The sequence below is a fragment of the Xiphophorus couchianus genome, chromosome 20 (assembly GCF_001444195.1).
Source record: "Xiphophorus couchianus chromosome 20, X_couchianus-1.0, whole genome shotgun sequence".
Taxonomy (NCBI): Eukaryota; Metazoa; Chordata; class Actinopteri; order Cyprinodontiformes; family Poeciliidae; genus Xiphophorus; species Xiphophorus couchianus.
This window is the reverse complement of record NC_040247.1, coordinates 21,474,564-21,499,770: the sequence shown is the minus strand read 5'-3', so window position 1 is coordinate 21,499,770 and position 25,207 is coordinate 21,474,564. Positions and strand designations below refer to the sequence as shown.

Genomic DNA, 25,207 nt, shown 5'->3' with positions numbered 1-25,207 from the left:
AGGCCTACTGACTGGGAATTTGTTAAGATATTGCTGTTCACAGATGCTCTCGCTCCTTTTTTTTCTTTTAAGAAAAATGGGTCAAAGATTTAGTTTTGGATGTTATAAGACTTGCAGTTGTAATTGCAACAACAGGTGTCTCTTCATAATGTTGAGTCGGAGGAGCTGCATCCAAATGCATGCTAAGCTTCAGGTTTTTTATATGTAAGAAAAGCATGCGCTACTTTGTGTTGGTCTCTCATATTGACTCCCAGTGAAATAGACTGAATTTTGTGGTTGCAATGTGACAAAATGCAATGTGAATAGCTTAGCGAGCCACTTCATACGTACACACTGACCTTGTAAACGTATTTTCTGATTGTGTCTAATGTGTGTTTGGTTCTCCTCAGGGCCAGAGAGCAGAGAAAGGCCAGGGGTCCTGAGAATGCATCACCAGGCCCTGCACACAGCCCCATCAGCCTGTGATCAATCTACCCTCCTCCCCTCTTTTCCCCCAATCCATCTCTCCTGTCCCAACCCCACTCCTCTCCTTTTCCATCGCCCAGCCTCTCCTTGTCCCCTCTTTTCTCCTCCTTGCTCTCAACCTCCCTGGCCTCATTTCTCAAGAGGAAAAAAAAAACTCTTCCCAGACAGACTGAGGACAGGATAGGTGTCCATCATGGCAGCTCAGACAGACATACTGCTGGGCAGAGTCCCAGAACCAGGCTCTGCTCACAGCACTGATCCTCCTCCAGTTTAACTGGGAGGCCATCACATTAACCTCATGGCATTCTTTGCACTCCTCATGGGTATGTTTTTTTGCAAGAGCAAGTTGTCGAGCGGGACAAGCAGTTAAAAGGAAAAAAAAAAAAAAAAAAAGAGGAAGTGCCTGACAACATCTTGCTGTTTAAGACAAGCGGCTGGATGTGCTGAAGAGGCTCCGACGGGAAACAGCTGGCTAGCGAAAGAGGCAACTTTGACATGCAGAAAACACAAAACCCGCTGTGTTTTTTTGTATCCAAACAGATCTGTGAAAGAATAAGAAACCATAAACCAAAAAAACTCACTTCTGTGTTGCATTTGCATGCAAGGTTTCCCCCTCCCCCGCTTATTCCTCCTCTATATCATCCTACAAGGCTACAGTGGCAAATCATTCTGCTGATTCAGTATCTCACAGTATCACCCAACCACTCTGACTCACCGGCTTACAAAGCTATTAGTCACCTAATCAAAAAAAAAAAAAAGGGGGGGAGGAACTGCACTTGAATGTACAAGGAGCATTGTTAGAGAAAAGGGAAGCGGCCTGAATAACGATGTCTTAATTTGCTACATGGACTTTGTATGGAGTTGTTCTCAGCGGCAGCACTTTTGCTCGCCCGACGTGGTGTGTCCATGTTCGTTCAATTCAATGCATGTGTTTGAGCTATGAGCTCCTGCATGCTTGCCAAACTGCTTTAGTGTTGTTTCTTTTTGTATTTCTATGTGTAACTGTGTCTCATGTCTTCATCGACTTATCCTTGCCCTGTGTAATGTGAACTGTGTAAGGACAAACGACTTCTTTTTTGGGTGCTTTATTTATTATGTATTTATTTTAAGGGTCTAATTATTTCTTTAACTGGCTCAAGAGTGGCTTAACTCGAGACTGGTCCCCCAACTCAAAAACCCCTCCCCTCCCGGTGTGATAAAATATGACATGTTCCAATGGTTAAATGTCTCTGTTAGTTTGTTCTGCGTGAACCTCCAAATCCTGACTGTGGTTTTGAGGACAGAGTCACATAACATTGCCTTGACTTCTTCTTGACTCCAAGAGGTCTCTATGCTTGCTCTGTAAAGGACATGGGTCCTATACTTGCCCCTATATAGGGCATCGCTCCCTGTATTAGCCCTATATGGGCGATCAAATCCATATTTTGGACTATTGCATATTTCTGTATATAAACTGACGAGGTAAGGGGATACAAGGACCCTGAAACTTTTTCATAAGAAGACTGTATTTAAGATTATAAATTATTTTACTTCCCGTAACGAGAACTTTAGACAGAGATCTGGGTACACAGGACGGCATATTGCTTGTAAATAATGTAGATAATACAGACAAAGTAATGTGCATGAGATTTAAGACAAAAGAAACAGCTAAAAGAACATGTTAGTGGCTATGGACTGTGAGAGGATTTTAACTGCTTCACTTTAAGAGTATCCAGTATAAGTGTTATTGAAAAAGAACATTTTCTTAAAAGCATGCAAACGAAAAATCTAACATTAGAACTATAAGTGGGAAAACAAAGTAAACTGAAACCATGATCTTTCAGACGAAAAAAAAATAAATAAATAAACATTTACACTTTGTGCTTTTGTTTCTTGGCTAGCAAAAATTAAACCCGTTTTGCCAGTAGTGCCAATCATTATGAATGCTATTTTTGCCTAACAAACACAGTATGTTATGCTGGGGAAACCAGAACTCTAAAGTTATCAGCAAGATCCACAGAGGCAGCACATGCTGACAGTAAACAATAGTAACCTAGTTCTAGCTCAGATGTAGACCTACAAGTCCTGAAGTTTATCTGAAAAAGGTAGATTTATGCATAAAGTGATGATGGGGACGATGCAAGTATAAAAGATGATGCTAAAGTTGCCGATGATGTTAAAATGTGAATGCTATGACTGGTGAATAATGAAGAGAAGAGGGTGCCACAGTGGGTGTAAAAAGTCTGCACACATTAAAATGCCAGGATCCTGTGATACAAAAAGATGTTCATCTCTTACCATCTTTAATGTGAAACATAGGCTTATATATAGGCGTTGGTGTATAAACTTTTACGTGAAACTGCTTATTTGCTTAATTTAATTTGAACTGTATAGTATAGGAAAATATGGGGGGAGCTTGGTGACCTTTTGTCTGGGGATGGGGCTTTATAAATTCAGTTTATTTACTCTTTTTTTCTGTGAACCTTACCACTCAGTTAAAAACAAACTGAAATCTTTTAAATAATAATAATAACGTGGTTGCAAAAGTGTGGACAACCCTGAACTAAAGCTTTCCTGAAACATGTTCTGATTTTATTACAGCTTGAGTTAGAGTCTATCAGCAGGACACATGTTGACTTGGTAATATTTGTTCACTCTTACTTGAAAATTATCCAAATTTGCCATATTACGAGAGCCTCTGCTGTACACAGCCCTCCTCAGATGATACGTCTGAGCACCGGCTGTTCATCTTCAGCTTTCTAGCAGAAACCTGAAGGTTTAGTGCTTGCTGTTCAGAATTCTCCTCATTTGATTAAACCCCTGCAGTTCCACCAAAATAAAAACAACAAAAAGTCCAACCTTTTTTCTGTCAAAGCGTAATGCATTTCCAAACATGCTTTTGGAAGACTTTGATGGTTGCTTTACAGATTTTTGGTTGGCTCAATCTCGTTGTAAGAAAAGGCATTTGTGTTGCCATCCTAACAGCCCAGGCACATGGCAGGTACAGGAGAGTGTTGGAGTTCAAACACACAAAAGAGGAGCTACGCTCTTATACAACCACTTTATTTCAGGGGTCTTTGTTTCGCCTAAAAGATTTCAGTTTGTTTAGGAGGAAAAAGTTTTATCTTTGTCACTTTTTTTTTTTTACATTACAAAGCCAGAGGTGTGTAGACTTTTTATATCCATTTAACATCTCTTACTGTGTGGTTGTGCTCCAGCAACATACTTGCTTTTATTAAGACCATCGATCTCACCTACAGCAGATCCAGCCAGGCCTCCAGTCAAAGCTTTCCATCTTCAAACAGAATGTCTCTGAACTCATGGTTTGTTTCTTTTTTTTTTTTTTTTGCTTTCTTTCTTTTTTTTCCTCATTGTCACTGCCATAATTGTACGACATGTAGTTTAATCTTGTGGAAAGTTTTGTTTAGAAAGTGCCTGCTCAACAACAGAAAACTAATATCAGGAAGTATTGTATATTCTCCAAAAATGTTCCCAGTTATCTCTTTATTTTCCTAAATTGTGTGTTAAAATTGAACTTGACAGTGTTCTGCTCTCTGTTAAAAACCCTAATTTGTCTGGTATGAATGGACGCTCATGGCCTAATTGATCATATGTGTGACTATGTCGGGCTAACAAATATGACAGTATCTCCCCTACCTTTGTGTGTACCTATCAGAGGAGTAAAAAAAACCCATTGAATTCTGCTTCTGTCTATGAGAGGCACTATCACATGCCAATTCACAGTATCACTATTGGGAGACTCGTGTGTTTTCTGAATCTCACTCTTATTTTACTCCCAGAAAATAATTTTGCTAAACAGAACTCTAACGTGTTTATCTGGCTAAATTACTTTCATAGTCATCCTCTTTGTGGATTTTTTTTTTTTTTTTTCTGTCACTTGGTCGCTGACTCCGATGTGCTCACACACAGCGTGGAACTCAAACGTACACAGTCTGGCTCATACGCAAATAAGGCCACACTCTTTCTCTCATGTGCTTGTGTCTTTGGGAGGCATGAAATCTCTCCTTTAGATTATACTCAGGGTTGAAGGACAGGGAGATGGTATGTGGATTGCGTTAACGCAAGTGTCCCACATGTGGAGGCTGTGTACATTTGGTTGTATGTGTATGTGTGCGTGCATGGTTTATACTGTAACATCTGTTCAGTCACTGTGTAGCACCTTCAGATTTAACGTGAATGTTTGACACACATGCTCTTATAACCCCCTCCAAAAAAATCATCACCTAAGGTGTGTCATGGATCAAGCTTCCAAATTAAAAAAAACGCTCAAAATACTCCTAGATTTGTAGATTTTTGTCTAAATTTAAATGACATTCAAAGCAAGTAATAAGAAACTACAATGATGCAAATATTCTTGACTTTAATGTACTCACCAGATCCTATAATGGATCCTATAATTTTTAGATTATTCTGAATTACAGTATCTTGCAGTGTCTTGCAAAAGTATTAAACCCTCGTACTTTCTCACAACAAAAACAATACACTAATAAATACTGTTGCAAACAAAGCTTAGCTTGCATTCGTAAAGCAAGCGTAGCTGATCTTGAAGCAGGACCCAAATCCCTTTAGCGAACTGGGATAACGAAGCTCAAATAGCAACACAAACGTCTTTTTTCATGGAAAGTCGCTGTTCGGCTCAGCGGATTGTCATGTTACAATCCCAGACCTTAACATGTTAAATTTGAGGAAATTGATACATGTTTGTTGTTTTTTTTAATCTTTTGGTAATAAAAATATGAAAAGCGTGATATGCATTTGATGCAACTCGCCATATTCATTCTATGCAGAATTTAGTGGTGCAATTAAGGCTGCAATAAGTGGTCTCTACCAGCTCTTCAGACCTAAAGAGACTGAAAATTGAGCCCATTTTCTTTGTTAAGCTCAAGCTCAGTTAGATTTTACATCCGGGCTTTGACTGATCATTCAGCCTGGAATATGCTCTGATCGAAACTATTCTGCTGCAGCTCTGACTGCATATTTAGGGTCATTCCAGCAGAAAATTCAGCTCTGATCAAGTCTTTTACAGACTCTTGGTTTTTCTCCAGGATTTTTCCTCTTTTTTTCCTCTTCTCGTGAATCTGGTCAGCTTCCGTTCTATAGAAGCCAGGTTTGTGGTGCAAAAACCTTACTGTGGTTCTGTGAACAAATTCCCCCAGCTGAGCTCTGCAGCTCCTCCAGAGTAACGAGGAGCTGATTGAATCTTTCTCTGATTAATGCTCTTTATGCTCAGCCATTCAGTTCGACTGGACAGCCTTGTCTTTGTAGGTTTGTTTTATAGCTTTCCCCTGCATTAAGCTTCTCCACGACTTCTCCCAGACCTGTCTGCTCTGTTCCTTGGACTTCAAGATGTTCAGTAATTTTCTCTATAAAACATTTGACTCTCTTATGTGACCTTAGAGGCAACTGGGTGCACTTTACTTAGAGGTATCAGAGCAAAGAGAGTTGAATGCAAATGGCTGCCACACTTTTCAGAGGTATATTTTGAAACATCTTAAAAATCGTGTATTCTTTTTCTTTCACTTCATAGCCACCCGATAATCCCAATGAAATACATTAAAGTTTGTAGTTGAAACAAGACAAAATCAGAAGAAAAAAAATTGCAGTGTTATGAATACTTTTTAAAGGCACTGTAAGTAATACATCTCCATCATCATAACAATCTTCATGTTTGGCGTTTATTTTTCAGTTTGTTTGTTTTTTAATCTAGCTGACGGCCATGTTGAGGACAGTTCCTCTTGAACAGACATTAAACTGTCCTCCCTCTCTCACCACCAAAGCTAAAGATGACTTTGTGAAACTCCCTCACATATGTACACACACAGGCATCAGTTCAACAACATGTACAATAAACAAAATACCATCCCACACCACAGAAACTCCATCAGCAGGATCATGTTTCGCAGAGGATGATGACTGTAAAGAGTATGTAACTAAGATAAAGTAAAGACTGACAGGTAAGAACCTTTGCTACAGTAAACAGGAGGTAGCCTCTGTTCTCAAACGTCCGCCTAGAAATGAACCGTATAATCTTTCAGGCCTTGTTTCAAGAGGGCGTGGCCAAACACCACATTGCATGCTAGAATGGTAGACCCTTATAGATAACCTATGGCTAGACCTCTCCTTCCTCCTCTTTCCCCCTGTCTTCCCTTTTCTCTCTCATCTCCTGCTGTACCATCATCCTGCCTGCTGTTGTGTTCTCAAGCCGATCTCAACCGCTCATTTCTCTCTTTCGTTTTGTAGCCTAGTTTTTAACCCTTCTTTTTGTTTGTTTGTTTTACAAACATGCATGCACAAGCATCACTAACTTGTTGATGTTTTCAAAAAGAATATTTTGTTGCTGAGGCCATGCAAAGTGTTTTTGAATATTGCCCTTATATGTGGAATATGTCTTCTGAATGCTTTACATAATTTCTGCTGTAAAATGAAATCAGAATAAAAAGAAAATTTGCACTTTAACCTATTTTTGGGGGGGTGATGTTTTCTTTCTTATTTGGTATATTTTTCTTATTTTCATTCTTACTCCCCAAATGGCCCGGATGAAGTACTTCATGGTGACATGCAGATCCAGGAGAGTGGTGGGTTAGAATGTGGCTAAAGTGTAAAACTTGTCCAGTAGTCAAAAGTATGCAAAAGAAATAGATTTTTGCACTTTGAAAATATTTGAAAACACTTATTCCTTATTACATATACGTGAACACAATCATAAAAAGATTGGTCACCATTATGAAATTAAACTCTAGTTCTGATGTTTAAAATGTACATTTTGCAAATGTTTAGAGTACTTCAGTAAATGATCTGGGATATTTAAATACTCCATAATGACATTACCTTTTTTCTCATAGACATAAAAGCAGACAATATCAGTCAGGATTACTAAAATCAGAGTCCAGACTTGAAATGAGTTAAAGATTAGGTTGATGACAAGGACTTCTTCCAATTTTAAAAACCTGGGAGTTTCTTCTTGTGGTATTTTAATTACAAATACCACAAGAAAATCAGTAATAAAAGCACTTATAATTAATAAGATAAAATAGCTAATTTTATTACACATATTATAAATACAGCTGTGTTCGTAAGATATTAATTAAAGTGCAAATACTTAACTGCAGCTACTCGATTTATAGAATAAACAAATAAATTGTACTTGTATTGTCTGTATTCTAATAATATGTTTTAAAATGAAACTTACTACATTTACCAATGTTTTCCATGTATTCAAATACACCAAGTGTTTGTCTCTGCAGTCGACATCTTTTAGAGAGAAGTTACATAAACTTTTCAAAACAGCGTGAAGAGTATTTACTTAGGACTACAGATTACAACACTCAGTTCCAGTGTTAACAGAAAGTTCCAAGGCAATCCGGAAAATTACCAGTACATACGTCAATTCATTTTTACCGTAAATATGTGATACCCTCCTCAATATTACTGTCCTCTCACTGATTCTACTTTTTAGGACACTGTAGCATATACAGGAGTCTGGGATTTATTTTGTAACTCTAGACTTGTTATTATTTTTCAGTTTCTCTCCCAAAAACAGTAAAAATATGTGGTTTATTTGCTGCATCCGAGCCTTGGAAAATTTACCGTAAGTACGGTAGAAACCGGACATGTCGTAAAGCTTGCAGCTGATATAAGGCCGTGGTTCGTTCCGGAGAAAAGTGGATTTGGCCACTCCACGGAGGGCGGATTTTAAGAGCAGAGCAAGCGATCCTTTAACTATGAATTGTACATATTTTAGAAGTAGAGTATTTAATTTATCTAGAAAATGAGAGCTTTGGGCTTTTTCCAGTGGGAACTCGGCGCTGTAATGCTGACCAGCTCGCCTTCGACTGAAGAAACAATGCAGGCCTAGCTAGCGGAGGCTAACCGGATAACTGGCCGACCAGTGGGATTTAAACCGTGGACGGAGCTGTGATTTAAAGCTGTTGGGGCGACATAAAGCAGTAGGTTACAGCTGTTTATGTTTGTACGTTTGGATGTAGACATGTATGTTAACATTGGTTTCATTTTTGTACATTGAAACGTTGGATTTGTGAGGCCACGACTGTCGGGAGATAACGCGTTAGCATGCTAGCTTTAGTCTGTTGAGTAACAATCTTTGTGCTTTTGGTTGAAAAATCCTTCAGGTTTATGAATGCATTTGGGCCAAAAACTGACAGAAACTCCTAGGTACACTTTTTAATACATATACGTTTATATTCTAACACCAGTGTTGGGGAAATCTGTTCTTCAACACCCAGTCAGTAATAACCTCTTTGTAAAGGTTTTTTTTTAAACTTATCTGATTTGAAAGAATATTGTGGTGATTTTGCTTTAGTTGGGTACAGCAGATGAAGCCATCCTTAAAAATATAAAATTTCTGCATTTCAATCTCATGACGATGCTTTGCTGATTAGTTTGTCGCATGTAATTATACATGTATGGATTATATTAAGAAACACTTTCGATTTCCAAAGATTTTTGTTATCAACCTGTCCTTATAGAACTGAAATATATATTTTAGACATATTTTTTTTTATCTCTTTTGTTCTCTGAGAAATGAAGGATTTAGATATAATAATGTTCTCTGAAAGATAAAGCACGTTGACAGCTTCAGATTATAACGTTTTGGGCTTGTTTTAGTTGTCCTAATCTCATTAGATCAGGACAGAATTGGTAGTAAATGTTAATGTAAGTCGGTATCGGTCAGCATATTGTCCAGGCCTTGGGGGGTTGTCCTTGCATTTTCCCTGCAGGACAGGCCTTTGCTGTTTGGGAGCCTGTGATGTGTGACGGTGTTCTAGTGCATAGTTCATCTGGTACTGTCATCCATGCTCATGTTTCAAAGTTTCTCTGTATAATTATGTTGAGAAGAGATAAGCAGTCCTTTTCGTTTCTCTTCTAATGTTGTGACAACAGTTTCTAGAGATGCTTCAAGCAGAGACTGATCTCCACCCCTTTTCTGATCTGTATCAAGCTTAGACCTCCTGATGTCATTTTTTCCCCCTAAAATATAAAACTATACTTTTTTTTTTTTTAAATTGAAGCCTTCCTGTCACTAATTATTTTTGTGAGCAGGGGCAATGTCCCGTTTTGTGTGCTCTTGTTGTTAACCAGGGGATTTCTTATTCTAAGAGGATAATGACTCAGAGTTGATCATTTAAATGGTAATTTAAATGCTGCTTGATTTTTGAACATGTCATTGATTCTGAAACTATCAAAATTGGAGTGTCCTTTAGTTGGTAACAGCATTCATACCCAAGTGAGATGTAATTCTGTGGCCTGTTGGTCACCAATTGGTAAAAGATTAAATTGTTGGGTTTTTTACAGGTCGGTCAAGTGGTAAAGTCTGCATCAAAATTTCTTAGTGCATCCCCATAAGAATTTCCCTACTAGTCTGTCAAAAATATTCAGAAAAGTTAGGCTTCTCAAATTTCATATAAAAATGTGAAAAGTTGTGACCCAAAATTACAAAACTGGAATAATTTATGCAATATTCTGGACCTTTTTCCCCATTGAATACAGCAATAAAAAGTTCAAACGCCACACAGAAATTGGGGAGTGCAGATTTTAATTAAAACTTTTAAAAGCAGTTACCCTAAATAACAAATCTTGAGAATTTCTAAAACGTATTTGATATTTTCCTGGGTTTTTAATCGATCATACACATTTTTAAAGTAAATAAGATAAATTTCGGTTAATTGACTTTTAAAGGGGCATTATTCAGCCAACTGTCACATTTACTACATTATATTTGGTGATTTAAAGTTTTCTGTTAAAATTTTTTGAGTTATTTATTGATTTGTTGGTGGGCTCCAGACATTCCACAAAACAGCATTTTTTTTAGAAATGGTATATATATTTATATCTATGTTGTTTTCTCAAGTAAATCAACTCTTGTTTTGACTGAATGACATTTCAGCTCTGTTCACAAGCCATATCACTAACACCAAGGAAGAAATTGGCTGACGAATAACATTCTGGGTGTGTTTTCCTTACATTTCTTGTATAAATTATCTGCAACTCGCCGAAGCAAATAAGATGTTGTTGATGAGGTATCACTGCTAGTTGCATAATCATACATTCAGCGCTTTGCGCAAAAATCTGCAGCCACAGACGTATGGTAATATACCCAATTATACATTGAGGATGCTGATTATTTTCCATTTTTTCCAATTATTGTAAATCTTTTTTCTTTCCTTCTTGCAGCAATGAGTTCACAGCTGCAAGTCTTCTCTCCCCCTTCAATCTCCTCCAGTGCCTTTTGCCGAGTTAAGAAGCTCAAGGTGGAGAGCAATGTTTGGGACGTTTCCACCACTGAAGCCTATGGTTCCATAGCAGGCCAGTCGGCGTACGCATTCACCCCAGCCATGGCCGTGCCTCCGTTTGCGCCATCGCTCGTCTTCCCTCCTGCTGCTACGGGCTCCAGGGGCCAGGTGGTGGTGCGAGCCGCTGATAGCACAGGTAGTCTTCCTCGCGGGTCCAGTCGCCGCGTCCCTGAGCAGGCGACCTCTTCTTCATACAATCACGAGAGATCGTCAGAAGTTAGGAGCCAAAGGCATGGCCAGAAGAGAAAGATAGAGGAGGTCAGTGAGGGCAGCGGGAGCGGGTGTGGCAGCGTTCAAATCCTGGAGGAGCTCTCGGCTCCCGCAGCGACCTACTCCACCCGCACAGGCGGAGGGGGGGGAGGCGGCACGGGCCAGTCTATACCTCACTCGGCTCCGACCACCAAGAGCAGCAGCTCCAACGGCGAGGGGGATTATCAGCTCGTTCAGCATGAGATCCTCTGCTCCATGTCCTCCAGCTATGAAGTCCTAGAGTTCCTGGGAAGAGGCACATTCGGGCAAGTGGCCAAGTGTTGGAAAAGGGGCACCAATGAGATCGTGGCAATCAAGATTCTGAAAAACCATCCTTCATATGCTCGTCAGGGACAAATCGAGGTAAAGCACGTTCATGATTCAGTAGGTTGAATCTCTAGGAGCTTTTCATCTCACTGGATTTGGACTTTTCTGATGGAAAGCTTCGTAAACCAGCTTTTGTTTCTAACTAGCTGGTTTCTGTTTTCCACAGGTGGGCATTCTGAATCGGCTGAGTGCAGAGAACGCAGACGAGTACAATTTTGTGCGCTCGTATGAATGCTTCCAACACAAGGGCCACACCTGCTTGGTGTTTGAGATGCTGGAGCAGAACCTGTATGACTTTCTCAAGCACAGCAAGTTCAGCCCGCTCCCCTTACGACACATCAGACCCATCCTGCAGCAGGTTGGCTAAACGTCGCGTCTTCTTTTTGTCGTCGTCGTCATTGTATGTCAAGAAGTTGTAATAGCTGTTTGCGTTTTAAGGTGGCCACAGCACTGATGAAACTGAAGAGTTTAGGATTGATCCATGCAGACCTGAAACCTGAAAACATCATGCTGGTTGACCCGATCAGGCAGCCGTACCGGGTGAAGGTTATAGACTTCGGCTCTGCGAGTCATGTGTCGAAAGCTGTGTGCTCAACCTACTTACAGTCTCGCTACTACAGGTATTTTACTAAACTCGACGCAAGCTGTTATTTTGGGGGGAAAAAAACATTTGGGATCAGATTTGTCACTTCATTCATTAATTGCCAATTTCTGTCTGCCATCCAGGGCTCCAGAGATCATTTTGGGCCTGCCGTTCTGTGAGGCCATCGACATGTGGTCGTTGGGTTGTGTGATTGCTGAGCTGTTTTTAGGCTGGCCTCTTTACCCTGGAGCTTCCGAGTATGACCAGGTCAGTATGGATGTTGGTCAGATCTTAAATCTAGTCATCTAAAATGAGAAGATGCAGCAGGTCATACGAAACAAACTGATTCCTTCTCCTCTGTGTCTCCAGATCCGATACATTTCTCAGACTCAAGGCCTCCCAGCTGAATACCTCCTGAGCGCCGGCACAAAGACCAGCCGCTTCTTCAACCGAGGCCCAGACTCCAGCTACCCGCTCTGGCGGCTTAAGGTTGATATGGAATACTAAAGCTTACCACACATCTACTACTCATATGTAGTAGATGACAACTAGATGGAAACATTGCTAAAATATCCCAGTTTTAAGAGATTCTTGTAGCACAATAAAGTGATTTACTGCACAGACTAGGGCTTAGTTGAGAAAACTTAAACCATCCAAAACAAGTCAAACCTTTTTTAAGGTATTTTTTAGTGTTTTGTTGCATAAAATATCTTTATGAAACACAGCTTAGATTTTATTTCTTAGAGAATTTTGTACAAATTGTGCAACACAGTCGTTAGAGATTAAAAACAAAAGTAAAAACATAACAGACTTGAAATGGTAAAAGTATATTTAATACATGACATTACAATTTTATCAGGCAGAAATCTGTGTTGCTCTATAAAACTTCCTACATATACTTCCTACTTTACAGATCATTAATCTGTCTCATAAAACAACAAGTTTAAACAATTAAAGCTGTTCAACAAATCCTGCCCCAATTTTTTGATGCAATGTTTCATTAAAATTCTCTCATAATTGGCATAATGTTTAAGTTCTCTCATAATTTGGTTCATCATTCCAAAATGGTTTTATTTCTAAAGATATACATGCGTTATATTCTTTGTTTGTTTGGTTTTTTCCCCCCAGACACCAGCAGAGCATGAAATGGAGATGGGTATCAAATCGAAGGAGGCCAGAAAGTACATCTTCAACTGTCTAGATGACATGATGCAGGTACGCTTCATCTTTAGTTTGTAGACTTTGTTTTAATGTCTCGGAAATCTTATGAAGTATTTGTTGACTATGAAACCGTTTTTGTTACTTTCTCCATTCAGGTCAACCTGTCATCTCATTTGGAGGGGACGGACATGCTGGCTGAGAAAGCTGACAGAAGAGAGTTCATAGATCTCTTAAAACGGATGCTTCGTCTTGATGCTGACAAAAGAATCACTCCCACAAAAACGCTGGGTCACCCTTTTGTCACGATGAGTCACCTAATAAATTATCCGCACAGCTCACAGTAAGTGGAGGCGGTGGGGGGGGGGGGAGTCGAATCAGTTTTTGGAGAAAGTGCTTACCTAGGTGTAGCTGCTAAAATATTGGCACTCTAACTTTTTTTCCCCCAGTGTCAAGTCATGCTTCCAAAATATGGAGATCTGCAAACGTCGGAGCACGTACGACAGTAGCAAGTCTCTGTACTCCACCAATGCTGTTCCCAGTGCTGCCGCAGGAAACCTCACTGTTACCTTCAGTAGCCAGCTTAACCAGCATAACCAGGTAGGAGCTGTGCGTGCAAATATTTATGCACACCTGGCTATAATAGCACACACTAAATGTGGCTATTCATTGTTTTTTTTTGCTCTCTGTCATAAACCGGTTTTTAAGCCTTTGACTCTGCTTATGTCATGTATTATAACACTTCATCCTGATATCTTTAAATGACTCTCAAGCCAATTTGGTTTACAAAATGTATTTTCTACTCTTCTCCAAAAAGTTAGAAATTGTTTTCAGCAGAGTCCATGTGTGGTATCTGTAGCTTTTCAAAGAGTGCCACTTTCTACAGGGGAATAATTACAGAGATCTTTGTCTTTCCACTGCAAAAACACAAAATGTTACCAAGTATGTTTGGTCTAGTTTCTACTGCAGATATCTTGGTACACTTGAGATAAGACAAAACGAACTTACAAGCAGCAGTTCAGCAAGCTAGAGGAGATTGTTTTCAGTCACTTTCTTAATACTGATAAGATAAAGTACTAGAAACTAGAACAAACATACTTGGTAATGTTTTGTGTTTTTGCAGTGTGTCCACTAAAGTGGTGTTTTCTTGAGCTGGACAGTGAAGTTGACCATATCAAGTTATTTTAGGGCAGTTGTGTCAGCATTGACGCTGTGGTTTACCAGATTAAAGCAGAACTGCATTCTGTGAAGTATCTAAGATGAATGACAGTAAACATGTGTTTCTGAACCCTTAAGCCTTCTGGTGTTAATCAGTGGCGTCATCCCAACAGGTGCCTTCTGCAGGGGGTGCGGTGCCTTTGCTGAACTACCAGCCAGCTCTTTACCAACAGGCCACTATCAACATTCCTGGTTTGGCTCAACAAAGCGTCCCACTTCCAGCCCGTCCTGCTGGGCTGTGTAGCCAGACAGAACCGTTCCAGCAGACCCTTATTGTGTGTCCACCCTCTACTATTCAAGGTAGATCTTAGACTTTTAGTCACACAGCAGTTCTCTTAGAATTTATTCTGCATTAGCATATACTAGACTAAGGCAGCGGTTCCCAAAGTTTTTGATGCTCTGGTCCCCCAAACAGCATTACCTTCTGCCCCTTTAGAAGCCCACAGAAAATGCTTCAAAATATGTAAGGGATATCAATTTTTTACAATGTTTTTTCCCCACTTTTATTCACTATTCAATAATTATTGCTTTCATTTAACATAAATGCTGTCTCATGCATTTTAAATTTATTTGGCCATGAATTCTGTGGTGAACATTTTTATTATCAGGTAATATAACTTTATTCATTCTGATGTCATAAAGTTTTACCTGATACTAAACAAAAATCGCCACAATCCCCTCTTGATTCTAAGAAAATCTGTTATATTTTTTTTAGATTAATCCCACAGTTCCAACACAAGTCTTGTTCAATAAAGTAAAATAAAATCTAAGCTATGTTTCATATACTTGTCCATTTTCCTTGTGCTATGCTAGCTTGAGGAGAAAGCAGCTTGATCAGAAGGATGACCATGACAAATATTATAAATACTTATATTTTTAATATTGAATGTATATAGATCAGTTTTAAGTTATTTTAACTTGTATTCTATATTAATGATTGAAAAACAGATTTGATTATATTTTTATGTATTGATTAAAAAATAGATGGGGTTCAGTTTTTATTTTTGCATTTGTTTCCTTCATCTTCCCAACTTTCTGAGGCCACCTTAGCGCCCCCTGGTGGCAACCCACGGAACCACAGCCTCCACTTTGTACTAGAGAAGCCTTGCATTCTCACAACTATGCTAATAAACAGAACGAAAAAATAGGGTTTAGTTTTATTTGAAAAAATTGCTTTTTATGATCTTTGGATTATTTTTTATTGTTTTGTTTTTCTGGTTTTGTGTTTTTGTTTCAATTGTTGTTTTGTTTTTCAGGGCTACAACCATCGAGTAAGAGCTCCAGCTTCCCTGTCAGGGTGGAGAACTCTGTACCGATAGTACCTCAGAACCAGACTGCTCAGTCACTGCAGATCCAACCAAGTATGCTCACCCAGGTGAGCATTTTTATGATATTCAAATATGTTGGGGATTTGCAAAAGCTCATCTTTTCACATTATCACTATAACCTTCAGTGTTTTTTGTTGGATTTTATGTGTTACATCAACACAAAAGGGTTGGGAAACAAGATACAAGACTTTCAAATTTTTATAGAAGCATAATTTTTTTTAAAATAGGGGCGTGCCGTGGTGGCGTAGGGGATAGCGCGATGTTTGGAGGCCTTGAGGCCTTGACTTGACCGTCACGGGCTCGACTCCCGGACCCAACGATATTTGCCGCATGCGTTCCCCCCTCTTCTCCCTTTCCTGTCAGCCTACTTTCATATAAGGGACACTAGAGCCTACAAAAGACCACCTGGAGGGGTAAAATAAAAACAACACTGATTCAGCTCTTAAATTTTATTTCCATTAACTGCTGATCTGTGATTTGCACTAGGAGAGCTGAAGGACTGGAGTTATAGATGGCTAAATTTAGTGCATCAAGGTGATGTTAAAGAAGTTAAGGCATCAGAAATAACATTTATAGATTCAGGGGAAAAGCTGTTTAAACTCTGACGGGTGAATATAAAATGAGCGTAATGTTTTTCTTGACTACAGTTACCCATGAGCCTTTGGTTTCTGAATAAAGGAGCTTTTTCCTTTGGCTAGCTGCAGAATTACTGGTGGATTCTGGGACCAGGGTGAAGGTTTCTGTTTACAGACTCAAAGAACTGGTGTTTAGTAAACTCTAGCACCAGTCTGCTACTGGAATCAGTTTAGTAGCAAAGGCCATTGGTTACCGACCGTATATTGTAGGAAACTGTTAGCAATTTGTTTTAAAGTATTCTCTAAAATTGCTGCAGTCATGTTTCTCTGGAACCGGTTAACTATTTTAAATAAAAAATTGCTGGTTTTTATTATTTATCACAACAGTGCTGCATCCCGCTCAGACTTTTTGCAATTTTTCAGTTTTCAGAATCTCTTAAACCGTTTTTTCCCTAATTTAGCTGCCTAATAATTTTGGATACCTTGATCTAGGGTGCTGATCTCCAGAGGCCTCACTCTCCCTCATTATGCTTCGCCTCATACTCTACGGTTAAGCCCATAAACCTTGAAGTTTACACAACTTAGAGTTGGGAAAATATGTTTCAAAATATATTCTGGCCAAACTTCGCGCTTCCCTAATGATTGTTCTCAGTGTGGTTAGCAAATACTGTCTGACCTTGCTAAGAAAAGAAGTCCTGATAAATTTTGACTCATAAGTTCTTTCAGAGTTTTGACCACAAGGTTGATCAAAAATGTGTTTGATTTTGACTTTCTTATATGTGAATACTAGAAGAAACATAACAGGATTTTATCACATTTTGTGATAATCCTCTGACAACATGGCTTAAAGTAGGCAAAAAAATCTTATGGGTTTAACAATTGGTTTTTACTAGATAATCTAGGTTTTTCAAAGGTTGTGCAGATGAAGTTGCTTGTACTTCTGTTGCGCTTTGGCTCTTTGTGGATTTCCTTTCAGAGCCGGTTGGAGTGTTTTGTTTTTTTTAATGTGGGGGATGTTGAGTACTCCTACGTCAGTCACATAGCTGACCAATGTTCCCTCTGTCCGTCTCTTTGCAGCTGTTTGTGCTTCCCCTCAGCCAATCACAGGGCTGAAGGGCCTGACCTTGCAATTTTTTTTTTTTTTTTAACTTCTCACCTAACGCTGCCCTCCTCTATCCTCCCTTCCTCCTCCAGGGTTCCTGCACACCCCTGATGGTGGCCACCTTGCACCCACCCCCAGCAGGCATAGCCCCTCAGTATTCCCTTCCCCTGGGGCTGGGCCCTGGAGTGGGTCGGCCCGCCCTCCTGGAGCACACGGCCACTGTGCTGGTAAAGCACCGACGGCATCCTGTGGAGAATGTCTCGCTCACTAACACTGGCAGCTTTCCTTCCCCATTCTCTCTCTCTCCGTCCCTCCATTCGTTTGCAAGTTCTCTGTTCCTTCTGTGCCACACGTTGTATGGGGCTAGTCCTTGTAGTTTCCAATCTCATGTATGGACACATCACATTTGGTCCATGCTCAAATTCCCCCTTATGATCCAACAGCACTTTTTTTTTTTTTTTACTTTTTTTGAAACTTCGTGTTTGAACATGACGTCAAGATTGATGACATTTCCCCTTTTTATTCCCCCACCGCTACATCATCCGCCCATTTTCATTCCCTAGTTCTTCCCCCAGTAGGTGTGCTCAGGGCATGGAGCGCATGCGCTGCTGAGTTGGTCTGCGCTTTGCTTGTAGCTTCTCTTTGTCCTGTCCTGCCATCGATTTCCAGCAGTGGAGGTCGGAGCTGCGACTACTAAAAGCTCTCACACACACCTCTTTTGTTTCAGCCCCTGAACATGTGGCATGCTCTTTCCCAACATTTACGATCAGCAGACTGTTTGGCATCAGGGGACTGAACTAATCTGGATCTTCTTTAACAGGCACCGCGGTTCTGTAAATACTCGACTCTTTATCTGATCTGTTTACAGCGCTTCATTGTTTGTGCTTTGCATGGTTTCATCCTGTGAATTTGTTGCAGGCCAATGCTATAATTAAAGGAATGGCTTGGGAAAGGTTGCTCCCTTCTCTAGTTTTGTGCTTTTGCCTGTAGACGATCCCGGCAACTGGCTTGTATTTATTTATTTACTTCTTTTTTTTTTAGTTTGTGGATTTCTCAGCATGGCTTAATACGTCTGGCCCATGGCAGCAATTAGAAAACCGATTCTCATTTTTAGGTATCTACTTGGGTGCATCTACTCATGGGTCTTTTTTGTCTTTCTTAGCAGGCCTGGCCAACTGGCGCCCAACAAATCCTCATCCCCTCGTCATGGCAGCAGGTCCCAGGTGTGGCCATCCATGGCTCTGCCCACCAGGCGAACGTCACAGCATCTCCCCTGGAAGCCATTCACTCGGGCGCTGCTGTGCAGACGGGACAAAGCTGGCGGTGGGTGAACTGGTTGAAACATGCCGCAGGGTTGTGGGACGACAAGGAATTTGGTATACTTGCCGTTTTAGTTTTAGTGTCTCAATGTTGAGGTTCATTTGATGCCATTTTGGCATCTGTAGGTCAGAAATGAGACTCCATGTTTGGAGAGGAAAAAGCTCAGAGTGTGGGAAGAAGACGGGCCGTTAAAAATAATTCTAGACAAATTGAGTTTTTTCTTTTTTTCATATTTCACACGGTTAGTCAATAGTCTTCAACGTTGAAGCATTATCACATTAGTAAATACAATAAATAGTTAAAAAATAAAAGAAGGAAAGAACTCAGAAATATAGAAGCTGAATATTGCATTATTTTTTTAGTAAATATTTATTACTTTCTATTTGACTAAATAATGCTGAAAGCAGTACTTTTGTCTTGCAAAATGAACTTAATCGCTATTAAAAAATAGCTTTTTTTTAAAGCTCATCTTCTTTAGTGTCTCTAAGATGTTGGTGAGGTTTTTTGTTTTTTTTTACTAGAAATTATCATCCCAAATATAAACAAAAATGACATTTTGGACATTTTGTCTCATTTTACCAAGATGCTATAAATAAGTCAGAGCTGGACTTTGGGTTGCACCGTCAGCGGTTTGGGAATCCCCTCTGTAATTTCCCCTCAGAAAGCACAAGGGGGAATCCACACTTTCTGATTGGCTACCTGTCACATTCAACAAGCTGCGTTAACTCTCCCAGTCGGGGAAAAGCCCTGATTTAGATCAGAGCGGCCATGATGATCTACCGTAACACACCACACACTACAGGATGATAGGTTACGAAATTGCAAGCGACAATCTCTAAGACTGTCATAAGGGGAAAATCGGGGCAAAAAAAATGTTTAGTGTGAACTATTGTGTCAGGTAGTGGATATGCCCATCTTCTCTATTTAAATCTAATTATTACTATAGGGCAACATAGTATACAGACTTCATAATCTGCACTCTTTTGGTTGAATGCAGTATTTATTTCCACTTTGGCTTTGTGTTGTTTAGTTTTTAATTTAAGTAAATTTTTTGTTTATGGAGACTGAGAATATATTTTACTATTGTTTTTGGTTGTTTTGTTTATTTTGTTTATCAGCTCCAGTGTTAAGTGTTCTTTTGAAAATAATGTGTATCTGTCTTTGGCAGGAAATCGCATGCATTATTACGTTATTTCCATTAAATCAGTGTAAAAAGGTCTTCAAACAATATTATCGTTTATCGTAATAATTTTTGAGGCAATTAATCGCTCAGCAAAATTAGTTATCGTGACAGGCCTAGCTGTGATATGTTGATCTCTCTCTCTCTCTCTCTCTCTTTCCAAATAGCTCAGAATTGTATCTTTGCCATTTTTGTGTTTTTTCTTTTTTCCTTTTGTTGTTTGCTGTGCTCATTTTTTTTATTTGTTAACCCCCAACAGAAACGGATCTCAAGCCAGAACGCAGCAAGAGAGAAAGAAAGGAAAAGCCCGGTGTGGGGAGAACAGAAACAGGTTTGTTAAATGGTTGCGGCTTCCCTTGGGAAAAGGTGTTGTACCAGATGAAGGCAAACTTAATCCCTTAATTAATTTTTTTCTGATTTAAACTGTGCCTCTCTGAGCCATCCGTTAGCCGCCTCTGATGCTTCGCACGGAGTCCGTCCAACCTGTTTGTAGTTGAATAGAGAGGCTTGGAGACACTTGGGTGACAACAGTTCCTGTTTAAGACACAAATAATGATTAGATGAGTTGAGGTGAAATGTTAGAAAAATCTTCAAATAATCTGAAATAAAATCCCCCACACCTTCATCATCAGTTCTAAAATTTTGCCTGGTCTGGATGGAGAGAAATAAAAAACATAAATTGTTTCCATCTAGGGGTGTATCCACCACATCTATACTCAGCAGCGGCGTGACCCCGCCCACTTCCTCTGTGGCCTTGTCCCAGCCTATTGTCATCTCGGACACCCCCAGCCCAGCGGTCAGCATCATCACCATTCACAGCGACACAGACACAGAAGATGAGCGCAAGTTCCATCCGGCCAGGTGAGTCCAACCCTTTGCTCCGCGTTAAACTCCTTATTGCTTTTGGGCAAAAATATCCTAACTAATATTTATCCGTCTAGTGTTGGACTGAGCCGAACCGAGCGCACCAATGTGATCAGCTGCGTCACGGTGCATGACTCTGACTCGTCCACCACCAGCCCGCTGACCCCGCTGCCTCGCAGTCTGAACGCCGCCGGCCCCCTGCCGTCCCGGCAGGCCAAGTCCCTGGCAGTGGTGGCTCCTTCGGTCAAGAGCCAGACCTCTGAGAGGGCGGCGGCTTCACACGGCCGCGTGGAGACTGGTGAGAGCGCTGCAGATGTCAGTCGAGTTTAATCCCAAGCATTAATGATAAATGAATATTGATTCCACTTTGGACCTTCAGGTACTTACATGAAGCCGAAAAGATCATCCAACCGGCAGCCCTGCAGCTCAGGGGAAAGCCGGGATCAAGCTGCGCTGCTCCCAAGCCAGTCCCACCCTTTGAACCTCAGCCAGGTGAGGCTTCATCTTGCTGCCTTGTTTGTTTGTGTCAATTTTTTCTTCTGTTTTTTTCAGTAATTATACATCACAATACAAAATCCATAGCAAGGGTGCCGTAGTGTAAAGGAAAAAAAAATGTAGGTGAATGAATGTGTGTAAGCAATGATGGTGAACTGAATGAAATAACACTGACATTATCATCAGTGGATTAACAAATTAAAATAATAAGTAGTAGTAAAAAATCATTTTTATTTGAAAAGGCAACTTCACTTTGCAGTCATTTCTTATGTAACTTGCTCTGATAGACTTTCCTCTTTTCTTTTCTGCGGTTTTCAGATCAGAGGGGAAAAAAAGACAAAAATGGAACATTGGAGCATTGAGGCACTTCCAGTTTAGCCATAAAGCATGAACATGTGTCTCTGGGGTATTTTGTGAACAATTTCTGTATATTTCTATCACTGACTAGACTGGATGGGAGAGAAAACGATTATTTAAACGCTGTCTTTGCACCAAACCACAGTAGATTTTGCTTGGGGGGGGGAAACGGCTCAGGCAGAACCTTCAGTTGGAGATGAAATCTTCCAGGTTGTGGCTTGGCTCCTGTTAATATTCCTGGAGTTTGGAATGATGCATCATCGTCTCCGTATCTCAGACTGTTGCCACGTTCAGTGCGTCATATCTTGTACAATACAGCTTTTATTTTAGTTTCATAATACAGTCTCTGTTTTTGACTAAAACATGTTACATCTCGATGTAATATTGTAACATCACAGATCTTCCCACAGAGTCTCATATCAGATTGTGGACTCTGGCTGGACTAAACATGCAATTTTCCTCCTTTAAAGTCAACCTTTGTTGACCTTGATGTATGTTTAGAATCACTATAAATGGAAAACCATGTTAGAAGGTCTCGCATCAAACCCGACTGGTTTTTGGAGCTGTTCGCAACTTCATCCATCTTGACAATAGTCCAACTCAGAAAATGTACCACAGAGCATGATGCTGCCACCATCTGTAGGTGTGGTGTTCCTTTTAGTTTCTGTTGACTGTTTTCACTGAGGTAGATCTAAACCTTTAATGAGATCCTTGTAATCATTCTGCAAACTGTGGCATCAGCTAAAGGATGCAGAATTCGCCAGAATAGTTGAACTTTGTTGCAGGTCCATTCAGTTTTCTATAACTGAAGGCCGGAGCAAACTCAATTTACACTTTTACAAATTACTCCCAGGACTGTTTAGGAAGTTTTAGTTTTACTAAAATGAATTAGAATAACCCACTAAATAAGAGAGGAGAAGAAATTGACTGAGCCAAAGCTGCCCCCTGCTGGATGAGACTATAATGGCAGCTGGGTTTGGAAATGATCTGATCCCTTCTTAGTATTCCATGGATGTTTATAACTTTGTCTTGATCCAACAACAATAAATAATTTTGCTCTCTGCTGACTGGAAAGTAGGAAATTAACTAAAGGTATTTTCCAGATCTGAATAAACATGGAAAAAATTAAATAATGAAGTTTCACTCTTTCATCTTTATGGTCATATAGACATCATCCATGCTTTTTTAAATCCATATGTTTTTACATCATTAATGTTTGTCGAATAAAATTAGGAACTTTCTGATCGAGGAAGTATGTGTGAGAAACTTGGGTGTTGGGTGGGACAATAAACAAACTGAGCAAAACTAGTTTGAGCTAAAACATACCGTTTTAAATGATGAACACTTTGCTAACAGCTAACGTTAATGCTTTAAAATGTTTCTTTTTTTTTTTTTTAGGTTCAGTCAGTGGTTTCTTCGTCTCAGGAGCGTTCGTTGGTCTCCCACGGCGACTCCTCTCTACACCGCCAGCCGACGTTCCCTCCGACTGTTCCCGCCTCTCACTACAGCTTCCCAGAGGTGTCGGCCCTGGCCCCGGGCTCGGCCGCCGCCGCCGCAGCAGCAGCGGCCGGCCTGTACACCTACCCAGCTTCCACGGCGCTCTCCTCGGCTTCCCAGGCCATGGAGCAGCTACTCAGCCGGGGCCACGGCAGCCACGGACACTCTCCCTCCGCCTATGCAGCAACGTACGCCTCATCTTCGTCATCCTCCAGGAGGGACTCGGCCGGTCGAAAGGAGTCGGTCAGCAACCTGCTGCACAGCCTGCCCGCCGCCTACCAGCACCAGTTCGCGGCCGGTTCGCCCTACGTCAGCGTGACGCCCCGAGCCGAGGCGTACAGCGCCTACCAGCTGAGCCCCAGGCGCCTGACACAGTACCCCTACCTATAGGGAACCAATGCAATTATAAAAAAAAAAAAAAAAAGTAGAGATGATCTACTGCCCCACTCGCATACTATCACAAAGGGACACTGAAACTTAAGAATTACTGTCTGTCACTTAATTGTTTGCTGCTTTTAACCACAAGAAAGCATTTCAGCCCTAGCTATCTATATGCTCTTTTGGACTATTTTAGTGTATTTGAAATGACTTTTGGTATTATTTGTAATGTATCTTAATACTTTCCCCCTTATGGCTCATATTTTATCCCCATCCTAGTCGATCCAGTTCTAAGACGTTGTGTTAAATCTGTTTATTTTGAGGTTTTGTTGTAAAGAGAGATCGTCCTCCTGTCACTAGCAGCAGAAATGCTCAAAAACAAGTCCTCAGTTTCTCATGAGCCTTAAGTTTCCACACTAATCCATTGAAGCCCTGTATTTATTTAGCAAACATAAATACTGTAACTCCCTGCCCCCGCCCTTCCCATGTTTGTTTACTCATGTCGTTTTACTGTTTTGTTTTTTTTTTTTAATTATGATGTTTATGGAAGAGGAAGCTCCGCCAAGATGTTCAGAGAAGAGTTGCGGCGAAAACTGTGATGGCTATGTTTTTAATTTAAATCGTGGTTGTTGTGTTTCTGTAGTGACGGCGTATCGGACGGATCGATCATGTTTGTATGCAATAGAGAACTTTAAAACAGAGTGCTGAATGTACTGCTAAAGTTCAGAGCGTGATCTCCTTCCCGAAGCGATCATGTGAAAAGCGCTTTTTAAAAAAAATTTTTTAGATTCTTGGAAGTGGGGGGCGGGGGGTAAATAAAATAAACCCCTCCCCCTTGCTTCATGTCTACTGGAAAGAAAAATGTATGTGTTCATGTGAATCCAGACTTTTAGGACCTACTATTACTAAAACTGATTTAAGGCCAGTTGTTTTCTTGCCTGAAAGCTGTAACAAACTACCCCCCTGTTCTGCACAAAGACGTATTTATGTAACTGTATGTTGGGAAGACGCTCCCAGCTGTCTGAGGCAAATTTTCCTATTGTCTGTTTTCAGGCCAAATGGGGGGGGGGGGAGTAGATCTGTCGACACACGCAGGCGGCGAAACCGTCAACCACTGTGTTCAGACATGCAGCTGCGAAACGGCTTCTCCTGCCAGCATCGTCGTCTTTAAGGCGCTGATCTCTGGATGGTTTGCGGGCTTTTAGGTTAAACCCTCCCACTTTCGTTGTGTTTTCTTTTTGTTTGTTTGTTTTGTTTTTGTTTTCCATCATCGGTTCTGTGTTGTAATGTCTTGAGTATTTAACTGTATTTCATCCTAACATAGTGTAGTTAAAGAGGATGTTTGGTAGAGCTAATTCAGGGAAAAAGGGGTTCAAATAATCCACTTTCACTGTTTCCAATAAAATAACCACAATCTTTATTCCTTTGCTTCAAAACTTGATTCTTTATTTGCCACACATTTCTGAGCGGAGAGGGTTAAATCTGCGTTTGCCATGCGAGTAAAAATGCAGATGAGATTTAATCACGTTCTTCTCCCTCATAAACAGAGTTACTTCCAGAGAAGTGTTTTGAGTTTTTAGTTTTGTTTTATAGTGGCTCAAGGTTTATATAGATAGGGATAAGATCAATCTTTATTGTCATTGTCACAAGGACAACGAAATTCAAAGGGTGCCATCAGTCGGTGCACATGCCCAAAAACAAAAAATAACTGTCTCACAATTCACACACAATGCAAGAATCAACAAACTAGCCAAAAAAAAAAAAAAAAAAAGAACAGCCACATTCTCACATACATCATTTA

At 40.3% G+C, this 25,207-nt stretch overlaps 2 protein-coding genes across 10 annotated transcripts in view; both read left to right on the top strand.

The window, feature by feature from the left end:
* The window catches only part of LOC114136273 (calmodulin-binding transcription activator 1-like), a 78,662-nt gene extending 71,737 nt beyond the window's left edge, over window positions 1-6,925 (top strand). For all 4 annotated transcript variants that reach the window (XM_028004163.1, XM_028004165.1, XM_028004162.1 and 1 more), the window contains one exon: window positions 390-6,925. In XM_028004163.1, the coding sequence (XP_027859964.1) occupies window positions 390-465 (76 nt within the window). In that variant the 3' untranslated portion in view covers window positions 466-6,925. The remainder of the gene's footprint in view (window positions 1-389) is intronic.
* On the top strand, window positions 6,182-24,826 carry hipk1b (homeodomain interacting protein kinase 1b). Of its 6 annotated transcripts, XM_028004169.1 has the most exons (19): window positions 8,082-8,411; window positions 10,370-10,431; window positions 10,657-11,387; window positions 11,518-11,709; window positions 11,790-11,971; window positions 12,078-12,201; window positions 12,304-12,423; window positions 13,063-13,149; window positions 13,251-13,435; window positions 13,542-13,692; window positions 14,424-14,610; window positions 15,567-15,685; window positions 17,408-17,542; window positions 18,478-18,638; window positions 20,075-20,146; window positions 20,509-20,676; window positions 20,757-20,977; window positions 21,059-21,171; window positions 22,930-24,826. In XM_028004169.1, exons 3-19 carry the CDS (start codon window positions 10,659-10,661, stop codon window positions 23,416-23,418), a joined length of 3,435 nt encoding a protein of 1,144 aa, XP_027859970.1. In that variant the 5' UTR covers window positions 8,082-8,411; window positions 10,370-10,431; window positions 10,657-10,658; the 3' UTR covers window positions 23,419-24,826. The 6 variants fall into 6 exon arrangements, with proteins under 6 accessions (XP_027859968.1, XP_027859967.1, XP_027859972.1 ...); XM_028004167.1 differs by lacking the exons at window positions 8,082-8,411; window positions 10,370-10,431 and adding an exon at window positions 6,182-6,218 and having other exon boundaries at window positions 18,481-18,638; XM_028004166.1 differs by lacking the exons at window positions 8,082-8,411; window positions 10,370-10,431 and adding an exon at window positions 6,182-6,218.
* The last annotated feature ends 381 nt before the right edge of the window (window positions 24,827-25,207 follow it).